Source organism: Neopelma chrysocephalum, unplaced genomic scaffold (assembly GCF_003984885.1).
Source record: "Neopelma chrysocephalum unplaced genomic scaffold, ASM398488v2 Primary Assembly neopelma1_42, whole genome shotgun sequence".
In the NCBI taxonomy this organism is placed as follows: Eukaryota; Metazoa; Chordata; class Aves; order Passeriformes; family Pipridae; genus Neopelma; species Neopelma chrysocephalum.
Window position 1 is genome coordinate 4,384,383 of NW_020897700.1, and position 21,487 is coordinate 4,405,869.

A 21,487-nucleotide genomic window follows, 5' to 3' on the forward strand; every position below is an offset into this window, starting at 1 on the left:
TGGTGACACAGGCTGTCCCCCTGCAGCCCATGGATAAGCCCTTGGTGAAAGCTGAGTGGTTAGAGGTGAAGTCCAGAAACGCCCTGCACCTCATGGAAAAGAAAGAGATTTTCCAGCCATAGAGAATTGGAGCTATAGCCCTAAGGATAATAGAAGAGAAACTTTCAAGTGCTGCAGAATTAATTTGGAAGAGCTGTGGCCCTAAGAGTAAAGGAGAGAATTCTTTCCCCCCGGACTGATGGGGGGGAGGAGAGGTGGTTTTTGTAAATACTTGGGTTTGTCACCATAGGAAAAACTAGTTAGAATTGTTGTATATATTATTCTATAGTTTCTATAGTTTAGTAATAAATTTTGATATTATTCCCCATGCTGAGTCTGTTTTGCCTATGTGGAACTTCTCTCACCCTTTAGCAAATTGATGGGAGTTTTAAAATAAATAAATTCTCAAGACACTATGATCCTAAGACATTAGAGTTATTTGTAAATAAATTTTTAAACACATTTTCTAAACATACACTAGATACTTGAGGATTAAAAAGTGGCTAAATGAAAGAGAAAACAAATCACAAAAGATTAAATCCTTTAGCTAAGAAAAGATGAACTGCAGAAGTACCTGCGAAATTTCTCAAAAACTATATGCAAATGGAGAAATGTGGATTCTAATTCTATAGAGTCCCTGCACACTAAAACTTAGCTAAAGTAGTTTCTTATCTGTACAGAGAAGCACAATAGGATTACAAGCAAGAATACTAGATATTCAAGGTCTGATATAATTAAGATATTTAAGAAATTAATGAAATTCTAAAGGACAACACTTAAAAGAAAAAAAAGAGGTTTCTTGTTTATTCTCAGGATAATGATTTCTCACATTTCTGATTTGGAAATTTCACTTTTCAGAGATTTATCAGTTCTACTTTACTTTAATCCTAGACATCTATCCAAAGTGTCTGTGAGAGACTGCATTTTCCAGATCACAGCTGAAGACATTAATTAAGCCTTCTGCTTAAACCTCTAGGCAGGCTGACAAACTATCAGGGCCCTTGGCTTCATTTTAAGGAAGAGAAGTAAAGAAAGGGAGTAGCTTGATTAGCAGAAGTGCCAAATATTATATCTACAACAACGTGATCCAATTAGAACAGACTTTTACAATGAAACTTTCAGTGCTGAGGACATAGCATTAATACTATTTGTGGGGTTTGAGGTTATACTTCTGCATATTCTAGCTTAGTTTTACAGAAACAAATCCAGTTTGCATGCTGCAAGACCATGCCATAACACATACCAAAGGACTGTATTTGCAGACGATTATGACTGCAATGAAAGTGAAATGATGAAAACTCTTGATGAAAACTGAAATGTTAAATGTGATGATATGGATCAGAGGAGATTCTATTTTAAAGAGCTAAAATCACATTTGAAAAGACATACAAGATGAAAATCTGAGGGACTATGCCCAGCAATTGGAAGTAAGTTCTTCACCTGCAATTTATCTTCAATAACAAATGTTAAACTCGTCTATTAAAAAGAAATTAATTTATATGCTTAATATTTTTAATTATTTCTTCTAAGAGTAGTTTGCCTTCAGGGATAAGTGATTTGACAACAAAATTTTGTGCATGAAGTAGAATTTGACCCAAACATACAATTAAATGTGTTTCATCATTTCACACTGATATCCACATAAAAAAATCTCAGATGGTGTGAAGAAAGTGTCTCTATGTACCTCATAAAGGATTTCATTACTGTGTTAGGAGAGATGAAGGGTTTTGGACTTTTGTCTGAGTAGGAGACAAAATTTCAGCCTCATGAGGCATGTGTTAGATTCCAGCATCCACAGTTAAGGCTTGGTTTATGTTTATTTACTCTTCTTGCTTGTGTTCCAAGTTTGAAATTGGTTTGTTCAATGAAAGGGAAGTTAGCAGGAAGAATATATTGTGCTGGATGCATCTACAACTCCTTTTCAATTATGCAGCACACCTTGTAACCTTAGCTTATCTGTCATGCATACAGATATCTTTAGTCTGTGTGACCTCAGGTGATTCCTATGTAGAAACTGAGATACCTGGAGGATAAGGGGAAAATTGGTGCCCACCTGGTTCTCATTGCACTAAGAGATAGGAACATGTGCAAAATACACAGTTCCTGAACTGAAAACTGGGTGGAGAGATTAACTAATGTAAATGTACATCAACACCATCTTCTGAATGCCAAACTCAAGGTCAAAAACAGATTTATGCCTGTTACTGTTACAGAAATACACACATGCAACAGAGTTCCTTGTAGAATGCTTCATAAACACTGATTTATACTACTTGAATTCAGGCATAAAGCATCTGTGCCATGCTCACCAGATGCCTCTCCCAGTATTTTGATTGGCATTAAACCAATTGCTGAAATCCACGGATAAAACCCCAGACCATTAAGCAATCGCAAATATTCAAAATGTACAGAATAGCCATAAATAAACAAAACGTAACAACTGTATTTGTATTTAAAAACAGTGTTCTGAATGCTCCCCTAACTCTAAAGAAAAATTGATAAACACCTTTAATTGCAAAGAGTGAAGTATGGATTGAAGAAAAAATGTAGTCTTCAACTGGGAGAATATTAGCATGGCTTCTTGCATACTCTACTGACAACATTTCAGCTAGTAATTTCTGGTTTTTCTGTATGACAACTTTGGAAACATCTCAAGATAGTGGTTTTTATCTACTAGATGAAAACTTTGAGGAAATAAAAATCAAAGAATCATCGAAAGATTTGTGTTGGAAGTGACGTAGTTCCAACCCCCTTTCCATAGGCATGGATGCCTTCCACTAGGCCAGGTTTTAAGCCCCATCCAACTTGTCCGTGAACATTTCCAGGGATGGGGCATCCACAGCTTCTCTGGGCTACATGTTCCATTGTCTCACCACCCTAGGAGTGAAGAATTTCTTCCCAATATATAATCTAAATCTACCCTCTTTCAGTTTGAGGTCATTACCCCTTGTCCTATGCCCTACCTTAAAGGAACAATAAGTGCCACAGCTAAGAATAAACATTATTTCCCTCCCGTGCCCCAACATACTTGTCTTCTCCACATACTTAACTGTATTTTTCCCTAGTATTCAATCACCACCATTTATAAAAGATAAAGAAGCACCACTTCATTCTAGCATCAGTTGCTTTCAGGTAATCCCAAGACCTCACCTGAGCAGTATGAGTTCCACCAAGTAATACACTAATGTATAAGTTTCCTCACTTTCAGAATAACAAAATTATACTGCCCTTATTAATTCTGAACAACCAGTGAAGCTATTTTATTCAATAGTATATTATTCAATATGAGCCACAGTATTTAAAAAGACTACTGCATCCTAGTGAGTATATTTTATAAGAGAAGCAGCACCTGTATCTTAAAAGAACACTCTGAAGTATCCCAGCTCTAAATAGTCATAATGATATTTTTACTAAAATATTTTTTAAACTAGTTTGTTGCTTGTAGAATGTAAAGTAGTTGCTCCTGCAAAAAGATGATCCACTTTCTGCATTTTCTGTGCCAGCGTTTTGGCTCAGCTTGTCAGGAGAGTTAACTGACATTCCCAAATGCCTATAATTTATTAAAATAGCAACACAAGGACGAAGCACTTTCTTTCTGAGATTTTTACCTAGTTTACTCAGAAAAAGAGACCATAGATTTATAGGAAGATTCTGATCTGGTGGATACCAAGGGAAAAACTCAGAGACAAAAATAAACTCTGTCCAAACCTTGTATTTATATACTGAACCAGCAAGAGAAAAAATATCTTTCTAGCCCTTCTATATCCTTCGTGTAAACCTCAAATTTCCTTTTTACTAAAAATGATTGTGGCATCTTTCATGGAAATCACCACTGTAGTGCCAAGTTTAGTATCAACAAAGATTTCAATTTTACTAATCAGAATTACATATAAGAACTTTGTATTTGTAAAAACCATTTCAATTTCAGACCAAAAGAAAATTCAGCATCACAGACCTACACCCATATTACTGCAACTACCACTTACACTTGCAAAGACTTCAGCAAGAGTATGTACTGTAGTAGCCGTTGTAGAATTATGCATGACAGATTGCCACCCTAAATTAACAAACTTTGTGAACTACAGTTACTTCCTTTGCAGAACAACTGATTTAAATTCAGCAAAAGATACAAATGAGCCTCTGGCTGAAGCCCAAGAGCCAACTTTACTTTAAATCCCAGCTGTTATTGTACAATCATAATGCTGAAGCATAATGCTGAAGTAATTACCAATTCCAGTACAGGATGCTAACTTCAGCTGCTTCCATTATAAGTCTCCTGCTTTCCTTGTGAGTTTTCTTTATCCTAATCCCATCCATGGATTTCACCATCTATAGTCTGAAGTTCTTGCTAGTGTTTATTTCCAACTGAATTTCTAACACAAACAGTACATTGCATAACAGTGCACTACTTTTCTGTTTTGAGATTTTCTTTTGTTTAATTTGAGGTCCTCATATACCTTGGAGACTTATCCTTGAAAAACTTACACAATTGCTACCTTAAAAAATTTTCTTGAAATTTAATTATAAGGGTTTTTTTTAAAAAATCACATTATAGTAAATCAGCAGAGTCTAATCAAAACTGAGTTTTTAAAATTAACTTAATATAGAAACAGTTCATGTGTCTACAGGCTAGAGTGCATATTGCTGCAATAGCTGAGGTTTAAAATGTAACACAGACAACACTATGCCCGCATTTCTAGAACAGAAATTGGCCCAAGGTTAATTCAAAAAGGATTGCACAGAATGTTGTTTACTGAAGATATTGAGTAGGTGGCATTGCATAACTATAACAAACAAGAGATACAAAAACAACCAAAAAAAAATTAACTTGGTTACCAAGCAAAAAATTTTTGGAACTAATTGTTTTGAAGAAGACGAGACACTGGGTCTTTGATTCACTTAAAGGACTAATTTATATCACGTAGTATTAATTTGTCAAGAGGAGGTAACCCATAAAGATATCATCCAGAATTTAGTTGGACAGAACCTTACGTAAAGAAAGTTCTGGAAACTTTCAAGCAGACCACAGAGGTTTTTCGAAACAGCTTTTGACAATGTTATGATGTAACAAATGGGTACAACCGAATCTTTTGGTCACCTGCAAAACAGTCAAGTATGCTGATATCAAACCACAGAAGTCTGAAAACTCTTGTTGCTGTCTTTTGTCAATTTGCATGTCCTTACTTTCAAGGAAAAGGAGATAATTCTTAATGGTAATGTTCCACATTTTATAGACATGTTCCACAGAAAAATTGGCATATGGAAAATCTTAATGCTTATCTACAGAACTCAAAGGAAATTACACCCAAGAAATGACAGTATAATTAAACATAAAGTTAGAAACAGGAAGACAGCATAGAATACATGAATTTGGTTGAAGGCCAGGTCAGTCCATTTTTTATTGTATTGGTAGAATGTATTTCAGGTTAATTATTAAAGACAAGAAGTTAGGTAATTTTTTATTTGAAATTTTAATATATATCATAATAGCTTGAGATCAAAGGAAATCACTCATCATACATTTGGTAATGAAAAGAATATTAATTGTTTGGTTTTGTGCAATTATTTCCTGAGGATGCTCTTCAAGTCAACAAGGCTTTCAACTAATGTTAATGTTATTTATCACTCTTGGATGCAAGCCAGGGTCCTTGTTATGGAATAATCAATTCTTCCATTTTATTTTTTCAAATAATAAATTTCAAACTGCTTTGGAGTAACAATGTTAGCAAAGATCCAATAATATAATCCATAAGATGATGATATGTGCTACTTACTTCTTTTGTACCTAAAAAGGAGAATGATTACTGTTTTTTTTTTAAAGAGGTTAACCATATCGAAGATCTATAAGCAAAAAAAACCCCACTACTTCTTACACTGCCTGAAAAATGAAAGAGATAGTATTAATTCTAGAATGTTTTAGTAATTTGTCCTACTTCATTAAAAGGAGTGCTTCTAGCACTTCTTGTATCTCTTTACTTTCTCTACCTTATTTTAACTTGATACTTCCTCATCACAGGTGATGCTGCGGCCATATTACTTCCTAAAACTGATGGAAGTTCAGCAGGTTTCCTAAGAAATCGATCTGACAGCACAAAAAACCATGAAATTTTAAGGTCACTGAGGGAGGGATTTCAGAACAATGGAGATTGAAGTTTAAGTCACAGCACCAGATAGATGGGAAACTCCTTCAGGGAATGGTAAAAAACAAACAAGAAAATACCCTGTAAAGGCATTTTCAAAACAGAAAATTTCATTGCTGGTGACAAGTTGCTTCTGAAACTAGAGGTTATAGCATGATGTATTTCTTAGGATAACAAAGGGTGTAAAGCACAAAATCAAAAAGCATGCTTGCTATCTGGAATAAAACACTCTAGTTCTTAAAACTGACCAAGCAGGTCATACATATGTGTTTATATAAAAAAAAATAAAACTGGTGCCAATTACGAAGCAGTAAAATTCAACTTAATTCTTACTGAAAGCAAGAAAATACAAAGCTCATTTCAAATGGGAGAGGAACAGTGTTTTAAATAAATTCTTATTATATTTGCTTGTGGTAGGCAGCTATCAGAAGCTGTGAAGGAACAAGCAATTTTTCCCTTTAAGAGAACAGTAGTGTCCTAATCAGGGACAGTCATGATGATTATGCTATATCTTATCTCGTGAATTTCACTTCAGTTAGTCAAGGTGAAATTCATTCTTATTTTTTTTCACATCAAACTTTGAAATATTCACTCATTTTCTCTATTATCATGTAAAACACCAAATTGTGTTCAGCATCCCCAAAAATACAGTACATTTAAACAGTTATAATGCAATTTTCTTTCTTTGCTTAGGGACAGTTTTTCTTCCTGTTAGAGTACAGAAATGTTGAGAACAATAATGGTGTGGGGGGGAACAGCAAACCAACAATCCTTTTTCTAACACAATATAGGTCTGACAAATTACGTAAATAGGTAGAATTATTTATTCTAAACTGTCTCATGAAAACTCTGGGAGTAAGCTTTATAACTGTCACAGATGTCATCAAAATGAAAATTGCTTCAGAACTTCACACCTCTAGTTTCTAACAAATAGACTTTAAATTTGGGAAATTTCAGGAACTTTACTGAAATTTATTTTTGTAGATTATGATTATTCCTTGTCTACATTATATGATTTCATTGCAAGTGCTTTTTAAAGTGAGAAACATCATACAAGTCACAAAGTATACTGAAAACAAAACTGACTAAGTAAAAGAGGATTGTAATAATTCTGGTTTATTTCAAGATAAGAAATAATTTTTTCTATATCTAATGGGTAAAATTACTTTTTAAGTTAAGTTGCATTTCTGGAAATTACACATTCAAACTTCAGAACACCAACTTCTGTTACAGAATGAATACCTTGAGAACCCTCCTTATAATCAGTTTTGAAGTATTATCTTTGAAGCTGTGATTTGATTATTACCCTCAATACTTTTGAGATTCACCTGATAGAAAAAGAAAAAAGAGTGAGTTGGAAATAATTAAAATTCTGAACAGTTGAAACTGAAATGTTTTCATTATTTTTCTTATCCTCTTTTGCTTCTGGAAGTTACTTGTTTTCGTGCACTCCTCCTCCTAGTTTTGTATCATATGCAAACTTTCTGAGAGTGTACTGTCAAACTGTCTGAGAGTGTACTTGATTAATGAAGAAATTTATCAACACTTTCCTCAGTACTGACCCCCTGAGTACACCACTAGCAACTGGCCTCACTGGTCACAACTCTTTGAGCCCAGCAGTTTAGCCAGTTTTCAGGCCACTTCACTGTCCTTTTTGAGTGCAAATCATCAGCTTGTCTAAGAATATGTAATGGGAGACATGGTAAAAAGCCTTGCTAAAGGCGGTATTAGCTGTCCTCATCCACCAAGCTAGATACCTTGTTGTAGAAGGCTGTCAGCTTGGGCAGGCATGATCTCTCCTTCAGAAATCCATGCTGACAACTTCCAACAACATTAGAAGTACAATTTTATTACATGAATATTCTTTGTTGTTAATACACTGAGTCTTTGGATATGAAGTAGATCTCCTAACTTAACACACACACTGTTTACAATGGTTTTTGTGAAAATATGTCTTTGCCTACCAAAGGCCTACAAGTGAGGGCAGTGCACAGCCCAACTTGTAAGAAACACATTTCAAATTATCTCAGCAGCCCTTAAACCAGAGCTAAAAAACTATCAGTATCTGGGGGAGACAGAATTACATTAATCTACTTTTGTTTGTGCTTACATGGATATTTTTCCCCTGCAATGACTCCCATTTTTCCCCCTCAGTTTTACCTGTGCATTCATAGTTCTAAGTGAGCAAAAACTGTGGTGCACCTTAAGTTTATAAAATGGGATGCAAAAATAAATGTTTCCCATGAAGAAACATGAGCAAATTCCTGCACGAAGAGATAAAGACAGACATAGATTCTTCTGCTTTGCAAATCACTTGTAAGTCATCTGCTTTTACACTATTTTACATTATTTCACATTATTTCTATAGAAATACTAATAACTTTTTTTTTCTTCATTTTAAACATACAAGATTAAGTAATTTCTTAGTCTGTGTAATATGCAACTACATTATTTCAAAGTTGTTCAGGGAAAAAAAGTCCTTCCTCAGCTTAAGATGCCCATAGAGTTAAAACAGCTCAAACCAAATACACTGTGCATGAAGATCAGTGAATATAATGAACATCAAACTGAAATGTCACATGGTTTCATTGAAGTTTTCCCCACTGACATATTACATGAAGGAAGTACTTGGAAAACTGAAACTGCAATTGATATCAAAACCAACAACAACTAACTCCCAGAAAAACAGATGCTACTTCATTAACTTTCCCACATCCTTCTGAAGAGTGTTCCCAGACCAAATTCAGTTCCTCAGGCTGGTATAAAATAGGGTAGATATAGGCCATGGAACTTTATTCATGAGCTATAATCAACTAAAGGAAAAGACTTGGGTAATATTAACTCAGAATTTTCAGTATAAAAAGCAGAGATCCTCCTTAACTGAGCAACAAGTCACACTAATAATAACAAGAGTATAGGCTGACGTGAAAAAGCATGTTCAAAAGATAGAGTTGTTCAATTGGATGACCCTCAGACAGATTTCACTGAAGTATAGCAAATCAAGGACAAAATCATGAATCCTGAAAGCTGTCAGAGAAGAGCAAGCAAAGCCAACCCAATTTCAGTGGTAGTTCCTCCAGAGACCACCACAAATATAGGAGTGACTTGTCCCTTGGCAAAATTTGTAATGAAGAAAACCTTATATCTTGTTCATAGCCAATAAAAGTGACACTATTGGAACTACATCGTATTGATAGCCAAAATGACTTAAGGAGTCCTCTATGCCTATCTGGGTTTTTGAAACCAGGACAATAATGGCTTTATCCTTAGTGACAGGTGAGTGATCCTAAGGGCAAGGCTTGAAGAGCAGGTACAAAAATGAACTGGGGAGCATTTCAAGTTTTATCTGAGCAGATTGTGACATGTAGCTACAGAAACAAGTATTGCACTTCACACTGAGCAACAACAATGGCAGATTCTTAGATACTATTGTGAATTTTTTGATATTACAAAAAGGGTGAGCAGTGACATCTCCTAAATGGAGTTTCTCTGATATGTATACATGTCAGTAGTAGTAGGACTGCATGATTCTCAAACTAGTTTGACTGCACGGCAGTGGTGTATCTTACAGAGCAGAAAAGAGCGAGGATATAGGAAACCTGGTCTTGAAATTTTAGAAGAACACGTTTAAATGGAGGGTGGGGGAATATTAATAATAATAATGGCCCATCTTCGCGAACGAAGATTTGGGGAAAGGTCTTTTACCTTTCCAGCTATGTTCAGTCAACAAATACAGCACGCTTTTAGGCCCTTAAAGAGTGTAGCAACATCTTGCAAGGAGGGAAGACTTTGGAAACTACAGTCCAGTCAGTCTCACACCAGTTCCTAGCAAGATTATGGAGGAGAGCCCCCTGAAAACCATCACAAAGTAGCCAGGGAAAGAAGGCAGTTGGTACAAAACAAGTATGGGGTTAGTAGAGGCAAGGAGCACCTGATTTGGTGGTCTTACAAAAAGAGAAGACTGGCTCAATGGACAAGATGAATGTATGTTCTTCCCCAACTTCATAAAGGCTTTTTGATGCGATCTCCTATTCTGCATCTTTGTAATTCTATCAGATGGAGAAGCTCAACAAAGACATTGTCTCAGAAAAAGAATTTGAGCTTCTCACAAAGGCACCTAAGGCACAAATATAAACCTAAATATGTGCTGGCTGAAATCAGCAGAGGTTAATTCTATGTTGATGATTATACACACTTAGAGAGATAGTGAAGAAAGTAATATACTGTAGATTTGCTTTTATGAAGATGGATCCAGGTTAGGAAATAAAACAAAGTAAAATAAAGCTTTCTAAGTATTTACAAGAATATTCAGTCTCCACAGTGAAAATCTGGAGAGAACAAATACCTGAAAGAAGTCCTGCTTTGAAACCCACCTACAATTTCTTAGTTCACATACATTTTAAAATATAAGATATATAGAAAGTTTTCAGAGTTTCCTCTGTTCAGTTAGAAGTTTATATATATCCTCTATTTCTTGTTTTCTAGACATTTTACCATGAATTTTAACTGAATTATTAAATTCAGTGTTCTCTAAGGATATATCTGGAAAACATGCTTATTTCAGAAAATATATTTTTTCATGAAAAAAAAAAAAAAAAGCAATCCCCTCCAGTTTAAGGGACAATGACTAATTTCTTTTTATGTAATGGAAACAATTCAACAAAAAGATAACTTGATTTTCTTCGGCTTTTAAGTATGGTATGTGAGAATTAAATAGATTAATAAACCCAGGAATACATTCTCAAGAAAACACCATGAACAGTTTTTATTGTTATATAACAAACTAATAAAACTTTAACTTGATTGTCTCCATTCAAAAGTGCACTAGTATAATGATAAGGATGCAGTAGTATAATGATTATTCAGAAGAACTGAAATATTGGATTCTGCATTATGTGTTACTTGATTTCATACATCTTATTAATGATACACCATAAAGAATGTAGTTTGCATTGTTTGTTTGCATCATATCAATGCAATTATATAAACATGGGAAATATAATATAGTCTAGATGAAATTTACTGGTTTCAGACTAGCAATTTGATCAAATGGTAAAGATGTCAATTCAGAATCAAACAACCCCATATCTGCTCAGGTTCTGATGCATCAGTCCAACTTCTGACATGCAGTGAAGTCATTTGATGAAAATACAGAAGTTTCTTTTCTGTGTAAACATGGGATTGGGGTAGGAATGCATGGTTCTGTGGACACCACTAACTGAGTAAGGTAAAAAGGGCTAAGCAAGAAGAGCAGGGTTAGGGAAAAAGCACGCTCTGATTAGCCTTCTCATTTATGTAACTTCTGCAGACAAAACAGGAAATATTCATTTTACTCAAGACCTGGATTTTTCATTACTACTTTTTGATAAAAAATTGTATACTGTCAGGAAAAAATATCACTACAAGTTTTGTTTTTAAGAATTCACGCATATCGGTTTTCCAACTGACTTAACTCTAAGTATTTTAGCATTTACTTTTAGTATTCAGGGCTTTAATGAAGCAATCACAAGATAAAAGGTAATTTTTCAACCTATATACAAAGTTCAATGCAGTTCTCCTGATAAAGGCAATTTAAGGTCTGCATTTAACCCTGCATGCCCATTATTTGGGCATCATTTTGCAGCAGGTAAATGTGGCTATTTCAGAATTTGTAACCATATGTGAACTTTACACTAGCAAATCTCACCACCCTCACACTTAAATTGCTGTAGCAGAGAGCTCATTTCAGCCTAGCTACTCAACAGATTGCCTGGAACTCTTACCAGAAGTAGTTCACTGTCAGAATCAGAGGTGAACCCTCCTCTACCAATGAACACATGCTATTAGCTTCAGATCTAGCTTACTAAAAGATAGCTCCAGCAAACATGCAAGAACTCCACTCGTGCCTCTTAGCCATAATGCAGCACACCCACTGCTGTACCTCGCTACTTATATTGTTGGTCTACCCACCTCACTCTGCTTTGTGCTGAATAATGGAAGAACAGTGAAGCCCTGACCTCCTGGTCTGACAGCCCTACATGGAGGTGTCTCAGAGGCCATTCTACAAACTGTGTCACCATTGTGGAGTGCTGTTTTGCAAAGTTACTATTGAATATATTTATTACAAATAATCTCAAGAGTTAATCCAACAATGTCACTTTAATGGATGTGTTCTTTTATAGGGGAATGAGTAAATTTGCTTAGAGAGCAAACTCTCCTCCCAGAAAATAAATGATGAGTTGTCAATTTCACAGTATATTTTAACTCCAGTATACATCAAACTTAAATCATTATTTCTTCCATGGAAAAAGCAAGTAAAAGCATTCTCGTCTGTATTACCCAAGGTAAACAAGGTCTCTACTGACTGTAATGGAAGCTCAAGAAACCTAGCTTACTTTTAGATTTCTACAGTACCAAGGTCAATTCTGTAAGTGACAAAACAGCTAATGTCACATGCAGATGCCACACACCTGTGGGAATACCCTACAGAGACATTACAAATTCCTACTGCTAAACTGAATACAGCTCCAGAGGTTTCCTCTGTCATTCAGTCATGACATTCACATTTGCATACACCACAAGTTACTGAAATTTTAGCATAAAAACTACTGAGCAAGTTGGCAAAAGACTGGAAAGTGGACCTAGTTCACAAGTGTTGCAAGATGAGAATGAAGTCTGTATAAGTACCACTTTTTTATCTAGGTAACAAGTGCTTTATTACTAATACATATAAGTAGACCTGGAACACCAAAAATATATTACTTGAACTACTTTGTACAGTTAATGATGAGCTCTATCTTCTGCTGGTTTGAGAACATTTACTGACAAGTCTATATGTTTTTCATGAGTCTCATAAGAATAGTGGGACCTTATATTAGGCTTCTGGTAGACTCTGCATCCTCTTCTTTTGTAGTAGTGTGCATTTTTTTTCTGAGATTTGTTAGCAGCTAAATGAAATTAGGACTCTACTTGGCTCTCTTATTACTCTTACTTGAAACAAAAGTTTCCATCTTCACTTTAACAGAACTAATGTCCTGCAATATGAAGCACTATGCAAGAAAATATTCCAAATCATAACTCTCATGTACAGTAATAGGGCATAGAACAATAGAACACACACCATTCACTCACAGAAAAGAAATGGGAAAAATACACACATCGTGACTAATGTTCTGCAACCTTGAAGGAAAAGTATGCTTGCCTGGAAGGTTACTTAAATATTATAAAAGTTTTCATTAAATAGGACAATACTGCTACTCTGTTAAACACTGAAAGATCTTAGTTTTACAGAAAAAGAAGAGAAAGAGACTACCTCACAGATTTCTTAACACAAGAGCGAACTAATTAAGAGAAATGGGAAACTGTAATGATCTCATTTATTAATATACTTGAGACTTTCCTTATATACATAGAAGACAGGTTTTAAACAACAAAATTTGTCACAAAGGCATTTAGGGTCAACATGGTTTTGATTTCTGACAACTTTTGCAGTATGTATATTAAAATTCTTTGTGGATGGTTAACGGCAAACCATTGTAACGTTTCTCTGTGATCATAGGTCATCACTTGCATGATAAAAAAAACTTTAGAGATTTCCAGTATTTCAAAATTGTTTTTTTATTTCATTGACAATGTTAATACAAATAGCATAACTAAATCAAAACAAGAGTTAAAATGAGCTACACTGAATTTCTTAATACATAATAACTTGGTTTTATTTTTTCCTCTGTAATAACCTGCTGTTATGTGATAAAACAATTACATTTAAACAATATTAAAAAGGGGTTGCTTTGAAAAAAATAATCCTAGAGTCATTGTTCAGTATAGAAAGCTTGCCCTTATCTAATGAGTAAAACAAAACAAAAATTAAAATAAAAAAAGGGAATGAAAAAGAAATCATTATATCTAATACCAGAAAAAAACCCCCAACATTCCTTATTTCACAGCTTTTTGCACTTATCACCAGTCTTGTTTTTCTGGAGTTCACATCAAATGAAGACTCAACTGTTCCATTCCCAGCACTGAGCTAATTTGAAGTATAAAATATACATGCTTTGAATCTCCTTTCATTAGGATAAGACATTTCTTTTAAGAGGCAAGCAAAGTTTCAGAAAAAAAAATAAATTTTGACATGAAGGAAGCTTTCACTCTTAAGGTACTCTCAAAGCAAACCTCTACTGATTGCTAATCTAGGAGGTGAAAGAATTAAACTTTGTAGTTTGAGACTGAAAAGATCAATTTATATTAGCTGTAAATTAAGAAATAAAGATGAAAAACACCTACCTTCCGGGAATGGATTTCTTTCACATATAGTGGAAGTAGAAATTCAGATATTCCTTCAAGTCGTATTCCTTTTTTAGTGACTCTCAAATTTCCCATTCCATCCTACAATCAATAATATATACATATTCACTTTAGGAAATAACCTTATCCAGAAAAAGCTAAAAAGAACACAGTAGCTGACCTAACACCTAAAAACAGTGAGTGCTATCCCACAGTCTCCATCTCTCCTCGTGATCTTGGACAGGAGGTACATGGGCACACTTACAGCCAAAGCTTCACCTAGGATGGAAGTATTTAACTGTGCAACCTGATGGTGACCTGCCTACGTTATTCCTTGGCTGCACCTAATGCAAGGGTACAACTGTAGATCATCAGTATTCCCTTTACTGTAGAGATGAAACTAAATCCTGAATTTTATAATTGCTAAGTAAAAGAAGTAGTTACCTTTCTCTAATATATATATATATAACATCGGGTAAAGCAATCTATTCATTGTTATATTTTGAATCCTAATTTTGCTTTTCCCAGAAATTAAAATACATAAGAAAGTATCATGTAGAAGAAAAAAAATGGGTTTTAGCAGTTGCTCATCACTACTGAGAGCATGTTGCTGGTGAAAAGAACAACTTCAAAAATGTTGAGGGCTGGTTTTAATTGTTTGCTTTTATTTATCTGAACAGAAAAGGCACCATTGTAAAAGCCTGGATGAAAAAAGCAAACCACGTGATTCAATGTTCAGTAAAATATAAACAGAGAAAAGTGGCATAAGGCTTCAGGCTCCATTCTTACAGGAAAAAACAATGAAACCTGATTGATACTCAAGAGACAGAATCATTTTCCACACTGATAGAAATTCAAGACTTTTTATTCCTAGAATCTTGCAATATATTATATTCCTGACAGAAACATAATTCTTCAGTGTACAGTCAGAGGAACTCAACTTGATCCACCTAATTGCAAAATTAGCAAATTTAACCTAATTGCTAATTACATATTTTGAAGCCATTGTTGACTCCAGTGTAGTGGAACAGTGAGAACTTGCACTTCTACTCTGCTGGCTGAACTGTGAAACAAGTAGCCTCTGCTTACTGGGCAACCATAAACAGCTGGGTAACAGTGTCCCCAACTGCTATAGCTGAATTGTCAAATAATGCTTCTTAAAAAAGGGACGTTATATGTTACAGTATTTTCCTTAAAACAAGCTATAAGATGTTTATACAAATAATTTCACATAAACCCCTCAAGCATTTGTAGGCTTTCTAATACAGAGTGCGATATGAGACAGTGATGCCTGGTTTTGAAAAGGAAGTAAGATAAATTAGAATTTTTTTTCAAATATGCAGTCTGCATTAAAAACAATTAATTCTTAATTTGCCCAATTCTATAGTAATAGAATATAAAATTGCAATGGGAAAAGATAATCTGAGAAAATACAAAACACATGCATTTTTGGCAATGAATATTCAACAAGAATTGGGTACTTATATGTTGATTTGGACATAAACAGATTTTCTAACTGAAAAGGAAAGTTCAATACGTTGTTTTATCTGCTTCTTGGAATGTTTGTAACTGACAGGCACAAAATAATATTCACAATAAAAATGGGGGGGAGAGGAGGAGGAAGTGAAAGAATCCCAAACCCCAAAATATACCAAAACACAAAGTCAAGCTTTCAGAAAACTAGAAATGCTGAAATTAAAGTTGCCTAGGAAATTTCCATCTGTTCCATCTTGCAAGTATGTATATGACAAAAGTTTATAATTTTATATAATATTTACCTTCCTGAATCTCAGCTAATTCCACACCAGGCTGGCACTACTCTCAATCAGCAGCTACTCACTATTTTGCTTTCACCTCATTATTGTCTTTGCTCCACAGTTATTGTACTCTGTTAAAACTCTGCTTTGAATACAGCACTTTCCGTTTTCTTCTCGATTTCTGTTGTCATAAGTGTTTATTACTGAAGTTACACAGTTCTTCACAGCTATTAATTAATTTTCAAAATACTTTCAATAGCTTTATATTAAGTGATACTGTTATTATGTTACTGATAGGGACCTAAAGTGCAAAAATTAATTCACTATTTTTTGGTATTTACCATATTCTCTCTCTCTATTTTCAACAGTGGGAAGTTAATTTGTAAAGCAAGATTAAACTGCCAGAGTCTCAGAAACAAACTAATGAGAGAGCTTACTCTGTCCATAAAGGCTTTCCCTTTTCTAAGTGACATTCCTAAGCCCTCACTCTTTAGTTCTTCAGCAATGAGATATCCATTTACTAGAGTCCAACAGACTGAATACGGACAGAGTCTGCACAGACAGAAGCACTCCAGTTTCAGTAAAATTACATTATTTGATAAGAGAAGACAGACACTACATTCTGAGGCATAAGTCACAAATGGTATTTTAAAACTGGAATAGGGTGACTTTAACCTCAATTGTTTGGTAAATGCAATAATCTTCCAGACAATAACTTCCTGCAGTGTGTTATGACTGATATGAAATAAGGCTGAATAGTAAAATAAAGAAAATAGTCAGATGTACTACTACTATTACATGCTTAATGAGGCTCGCCCCATTCAAAGAATCACTGCCCACTACATTTTTTTCATCAATAACTCCCCATCAAGTTTAAATAGTGGTTGGAATAAGAAGCGTTTCTTGTTTCATTGAGTAAAAGCTATACTGTTACAAAGAAAAATTTAAGGGTTTTCACAAGTAAAATAAGTTGAATAAAAAATTATTATTAGTAGTAAAAAGATTAATCAGAGGAAGGTCCTTCTGCTAATCTTCCAAATAAACTCCATAAAGTTCAGGTTTTCCAGGCAACTAATACTCAAATTATCATTTTGGTGTGATTTGATTTTATTCAAATATAAAAATAGACTCGAATGAACTATTCCAGTACTAACTTAAAATAAGTAAATGCTAAGTTCAGGTACTGGGACTGACTGGGATGGAGTTTGCTTCCTCGTAGCAGTCTGTGTAGTGCTGTGCTTTGGATTTTTGGCTAAAACAGTGCTCATAATCAATGCTTTGGTTATTGCTGAACTGTTCTTCCACAGTGTCAAACCTTTTTCTTTCTCATTCTCAGTTTGTTATATCATGTACAACTTTCCCTTTTTCTCATAAAGAATATAAAAAAAATCTAACAGTGACCTTGCCTCACTTTGTTGTTTTCCCTACATAAGACACTAAGAAAAGCAACCTCTGAGCACTACATCCTTAGGATCATGTACTTGAACTTACATACACAAGCACAGAGAAAACTGAAGCATAGTAAATTGAAGCATTGATTATTCTGAATCGATTAAAACATTAATAAATAACATTTTATATTTCAGGTTTGCATGGTTGTTTTCCTGTTGTCCTTAATAATAAAACACACCAAATATCTGCCAGGAAACCCATTGTTATCAATAATATTCAAGTTTTTCAAAACTTATGATGTTAGATGTGATATTTTGCATGATTTCTGAGTAGATATTTAAGCCCAGATTCTGTCTCCAAAAGCTCACAATCTGAAGGAAACACTGCACAAAACATGGAGGGGAAAAAAAAGATAATAACAAAAAAGTAGTGTTTTAGACAAAGTGCCTAAACACATTGTCCTATAAATTAATAAGCATTCACTGTCTGTTCCCTTGTAGGCATCACAGCAGAAGCTAAACATGAAATGGAATATGGATGATGTGGTTGCATTGGTATGAAAAAGAACACATGAAATGTCTAAGTTTACAAACATACTATGCCAAAGGGAAAAAGAAAAGAGGGTAAGATATCAGAGGAAACATGATTGAACTAATAAAGTAGTGGTGAATTGTACTGAAGACCGAAAAAGAATACTAAATTTGATATGATGGCACAAAAAGCAGGTAATGTAGAGGAACAGTAATGGGAATGATTAGGAAGATGAAAGATGTTAGCAGCTATGTTGTTGATAAAATGGAAGACATACACAAAAGGTTAGGAGGAAGATGACAAAGGAAATTATTTGTATTGTATTCACACATGCAGAAAGCTGGATTTAATGAACAAAGTTGAAGCATAATGCCAGCTGAAGAAAAATGGTTCTTGGACATAGTTATGGAAGCATAATCGAAGGAAGAACCATAGGCAGCAGCAGTCCTGCATAAACAAAATAGGTAGTGATATAAGTAACAAAACCAGAGTGTATTCTCCTGGATTACCAGGAAAGATAACTGAATTTCAATAGCCAAAAATAAAGGTAAAACAATAGCAAGTTGTCCAGGAAAACTCATTGGAATGGCAAAAATCTGGATTAATGGAAACATATGCCTTCATTCCATCTGCTGAAAATAATAGCTGATACTTTGTAGATATCAGGGAAAAGCTGGGGAATAAATTACTGTAGTACAATGCAGCAGTGTTTAAAGGTATAGAGACGAAAGAAAAAAATAACATGGAAATTGTTAAAAAGCAAGAAAAGTCAGACTAGTATTCAAACTAACTAGAAATGGAAAAAAAAAAAAAAGAAGTAATTTCCCCTCAAAATTCTTACCATCAACATTCTTCATCCCAAAAGATTTTTTAATATTACCAGAAAATCTATGCTGTTCTATCAGAAAAGACTGAAAACCATTTTAAGACAAACCTCACAAGCTAGGATTCCCATCAGCAGATTTGAGTCCTAGATTTAAAATATCTCCTGATTTCAGCATCCAAAGAAATGGAATTCTTAATATTTTTACAGTCATGCATTAAGGCACTTGTGCCTTCTTAAATATTTTCCTATATTGTGATGGTTTTCATTACAAAGACTTACAATAATCATGAGCCATATCAAGGAGGTACTGAAGTACCTACAGTCAAGCACATCCTGCAGTAACTCCCTGGACTGGCACTTACCTTCAGCAAAGCGTGCTTTTCTTATTAAAAAAACACAAATATCATTAAGTACGAGCTATTTCACTACTTCCTTCATCACACTGTAGCAAAAAGCATTAAAGAAATCAATTTTCAAGGCAGACCAGTCTAAGGAACCTATTACTGTCAAAAACAAAAGTGATTATTTTCATGTGAGCAAAAAGTGTATCAAACTGGGTAGTTGAACAATTTTATTATTCAAGTGTGACTATAAAACATTGCAGTCTTTACAGTATCTAAGATTAGACTGTTACTTAGTATTCCAGTACAAACAATGTGTGCTTTTCAAAACAGCTTCCACATATCTTTCAATAAACAATACCTTGCTCCATTGATACACTCAATAAAATAAATGGGACAAAGAGTGAAGTAGCTTGCTGCAGATTGATCTTTGGATCTCAGGGCAAAGGAAATGAAAGTGTAAGAAATGCCACAAAGTTGCTTGTAAATAGCTCCTCTTTCATCTAACAGCCTGCACAACAGAACATTCATCTCCTAAATGATAGCTTCAAGTTCCTTCTCTGCAACTTAAAGGGATTAAAAATACTAACCTTCACATTTTAGACGAGTGTTAAAGCCACAATGACCCAAGGACCTACCTAATCTCCTTGCATATAGCTCAGTATAACAAAAGTCATTGAGAAGTTATTGGTTACATTGGCAAATGGGAGAAGTCTCGTAAAGGAGATAATTTCATGAGAAAACTTGAAAAAAAAAGTACTGCATCATTTTGGGGCATGATAGTGTGTTCTCACATATCATAAATTTCCTATGGCATGGCTAAACTCCTCATCACTGAAAAACAATGAAATATATGTATTTGTGAATCAACATTTCAACCTACCTGGAAGGAGGTTGTAGCCAGGTGGGTGTCGGTCTCTTCTCCCGGGCAACCAGCAGCAGGACAAGAGGGCACAGTCTTAAACTGTGCCAGGGGAGGTTTAAGTTGGATATTGGGAAGAAATTTTTGACAGAGAGAGTAATCAGACATTGGAATGGGCTGCCCAGGGAGGTGGTGGATTCTCCGTCCCCAGAGGTTTTTAAGATGAGACTGGATGTGGCACTTAGTGCCATGGTCTACTAACCACCCCAGCATTGGATCAAGGGTTAGACTTGATGATCTTGGAGGTCTTTTCCAACTCGGTTGATTCTATGAATATCCCGCTGACTTTTATAACAGGGCAAGTTAAGAGACTGATAGGAGAAGATAATTTAGAAAGCAGTTTAGTATCACAATTCATCCCTTTAAAAGCACAGCATCAAAATCACCTTTGTCATCAGATCATTCTCAGCCTACAGCCCTGGGGATGCTGGTTGGACACAAAGCAGCTACCTGCTGTTGTGTCCACAAAGGAACTGTGGAGGGAAATACTTCAATCCAAGTTCTGCGCTCAAACCAGGGAACACAGATCTACACCTTCTAAAAACAGAAATGAGGAACAAAAGCCCCTGTAAAAACCCTTTTGGAAGCTGGTAGAAGACCCATAACCAAAGCGGTGAAGCAGAGAAGCCCATATGATATAAAAGGATATCAATAACATGTTAGGCATGAGGAGTTCCAGAGAAAAAGTAGTTGACCAGCTGGAAAGGAATGTAGGAGTAGCAGACATGGAGGGTGTCTCCAGAGAAGCAGCTGATTAGGGAAGTAAATGGTCCAATCCCTAATAGCAAATGTAGAACCCATCTCAGTGCTAGTGGAACAGAAGCTATATATTACTAACACAAAGAATTATGAGTTAGACTGGATTTGAGACTCACCAGCCGTATGATTATTACCTCAAGCAGCTCATTTGTAACTACAGTAATAACATAACAATCTAGGGAGAGAAGGAGATGGAATAATACAAATTCACATAGTACATCTTGTTGAGGAAGAACAATAAGGGAGCATGAATAAATTCACTTGTTCTGAGGTTCAGACCAAAAGGGAGAAAGAATTAAGTGACTGCAAAGGACAGTTACAAAGTTAAAGAAAAACAAAACAAAACAAAAGCAACTAACCAACAACAACAAATTAAAAAACCAAAACACCGCCACTTTGGGATTTCCCTTGAAGGATCAAGCAGACGATGTATATGTCAAGAGTAAACCAGAGCAGAGACCTCAGTGATAACACAGGCTATTGACTAACATCCTTTGTGAATACAGCAGAAGACAGGA

General features: G+C 35.0%; 1 protein-coding gene across 2 annotated transcripts in view; it reads right to left on the reverse strand.

Annotated features, from left to right (window-relative positions):
* Nucleotides 1-21,487, reverse strand: part of SGCZ (sarcoglycan zeta) — a 451,809-nt gene that overhangs the window by 99,785 nt on the left and 330,537 nt on the right. For both annotated transcript variants that reach the window (XM_027676459.1, XM_027676460.1), the window contains one exon: nt 14,442-14,543. In XM_027676459.1, the coding sequence (XP_027532260.1) occupies nt 14,442-14,543 (102 nt within the window). The remainder of the gene's footprint in view (nt 1-14,441; nt 14,544-21,487) is intronic.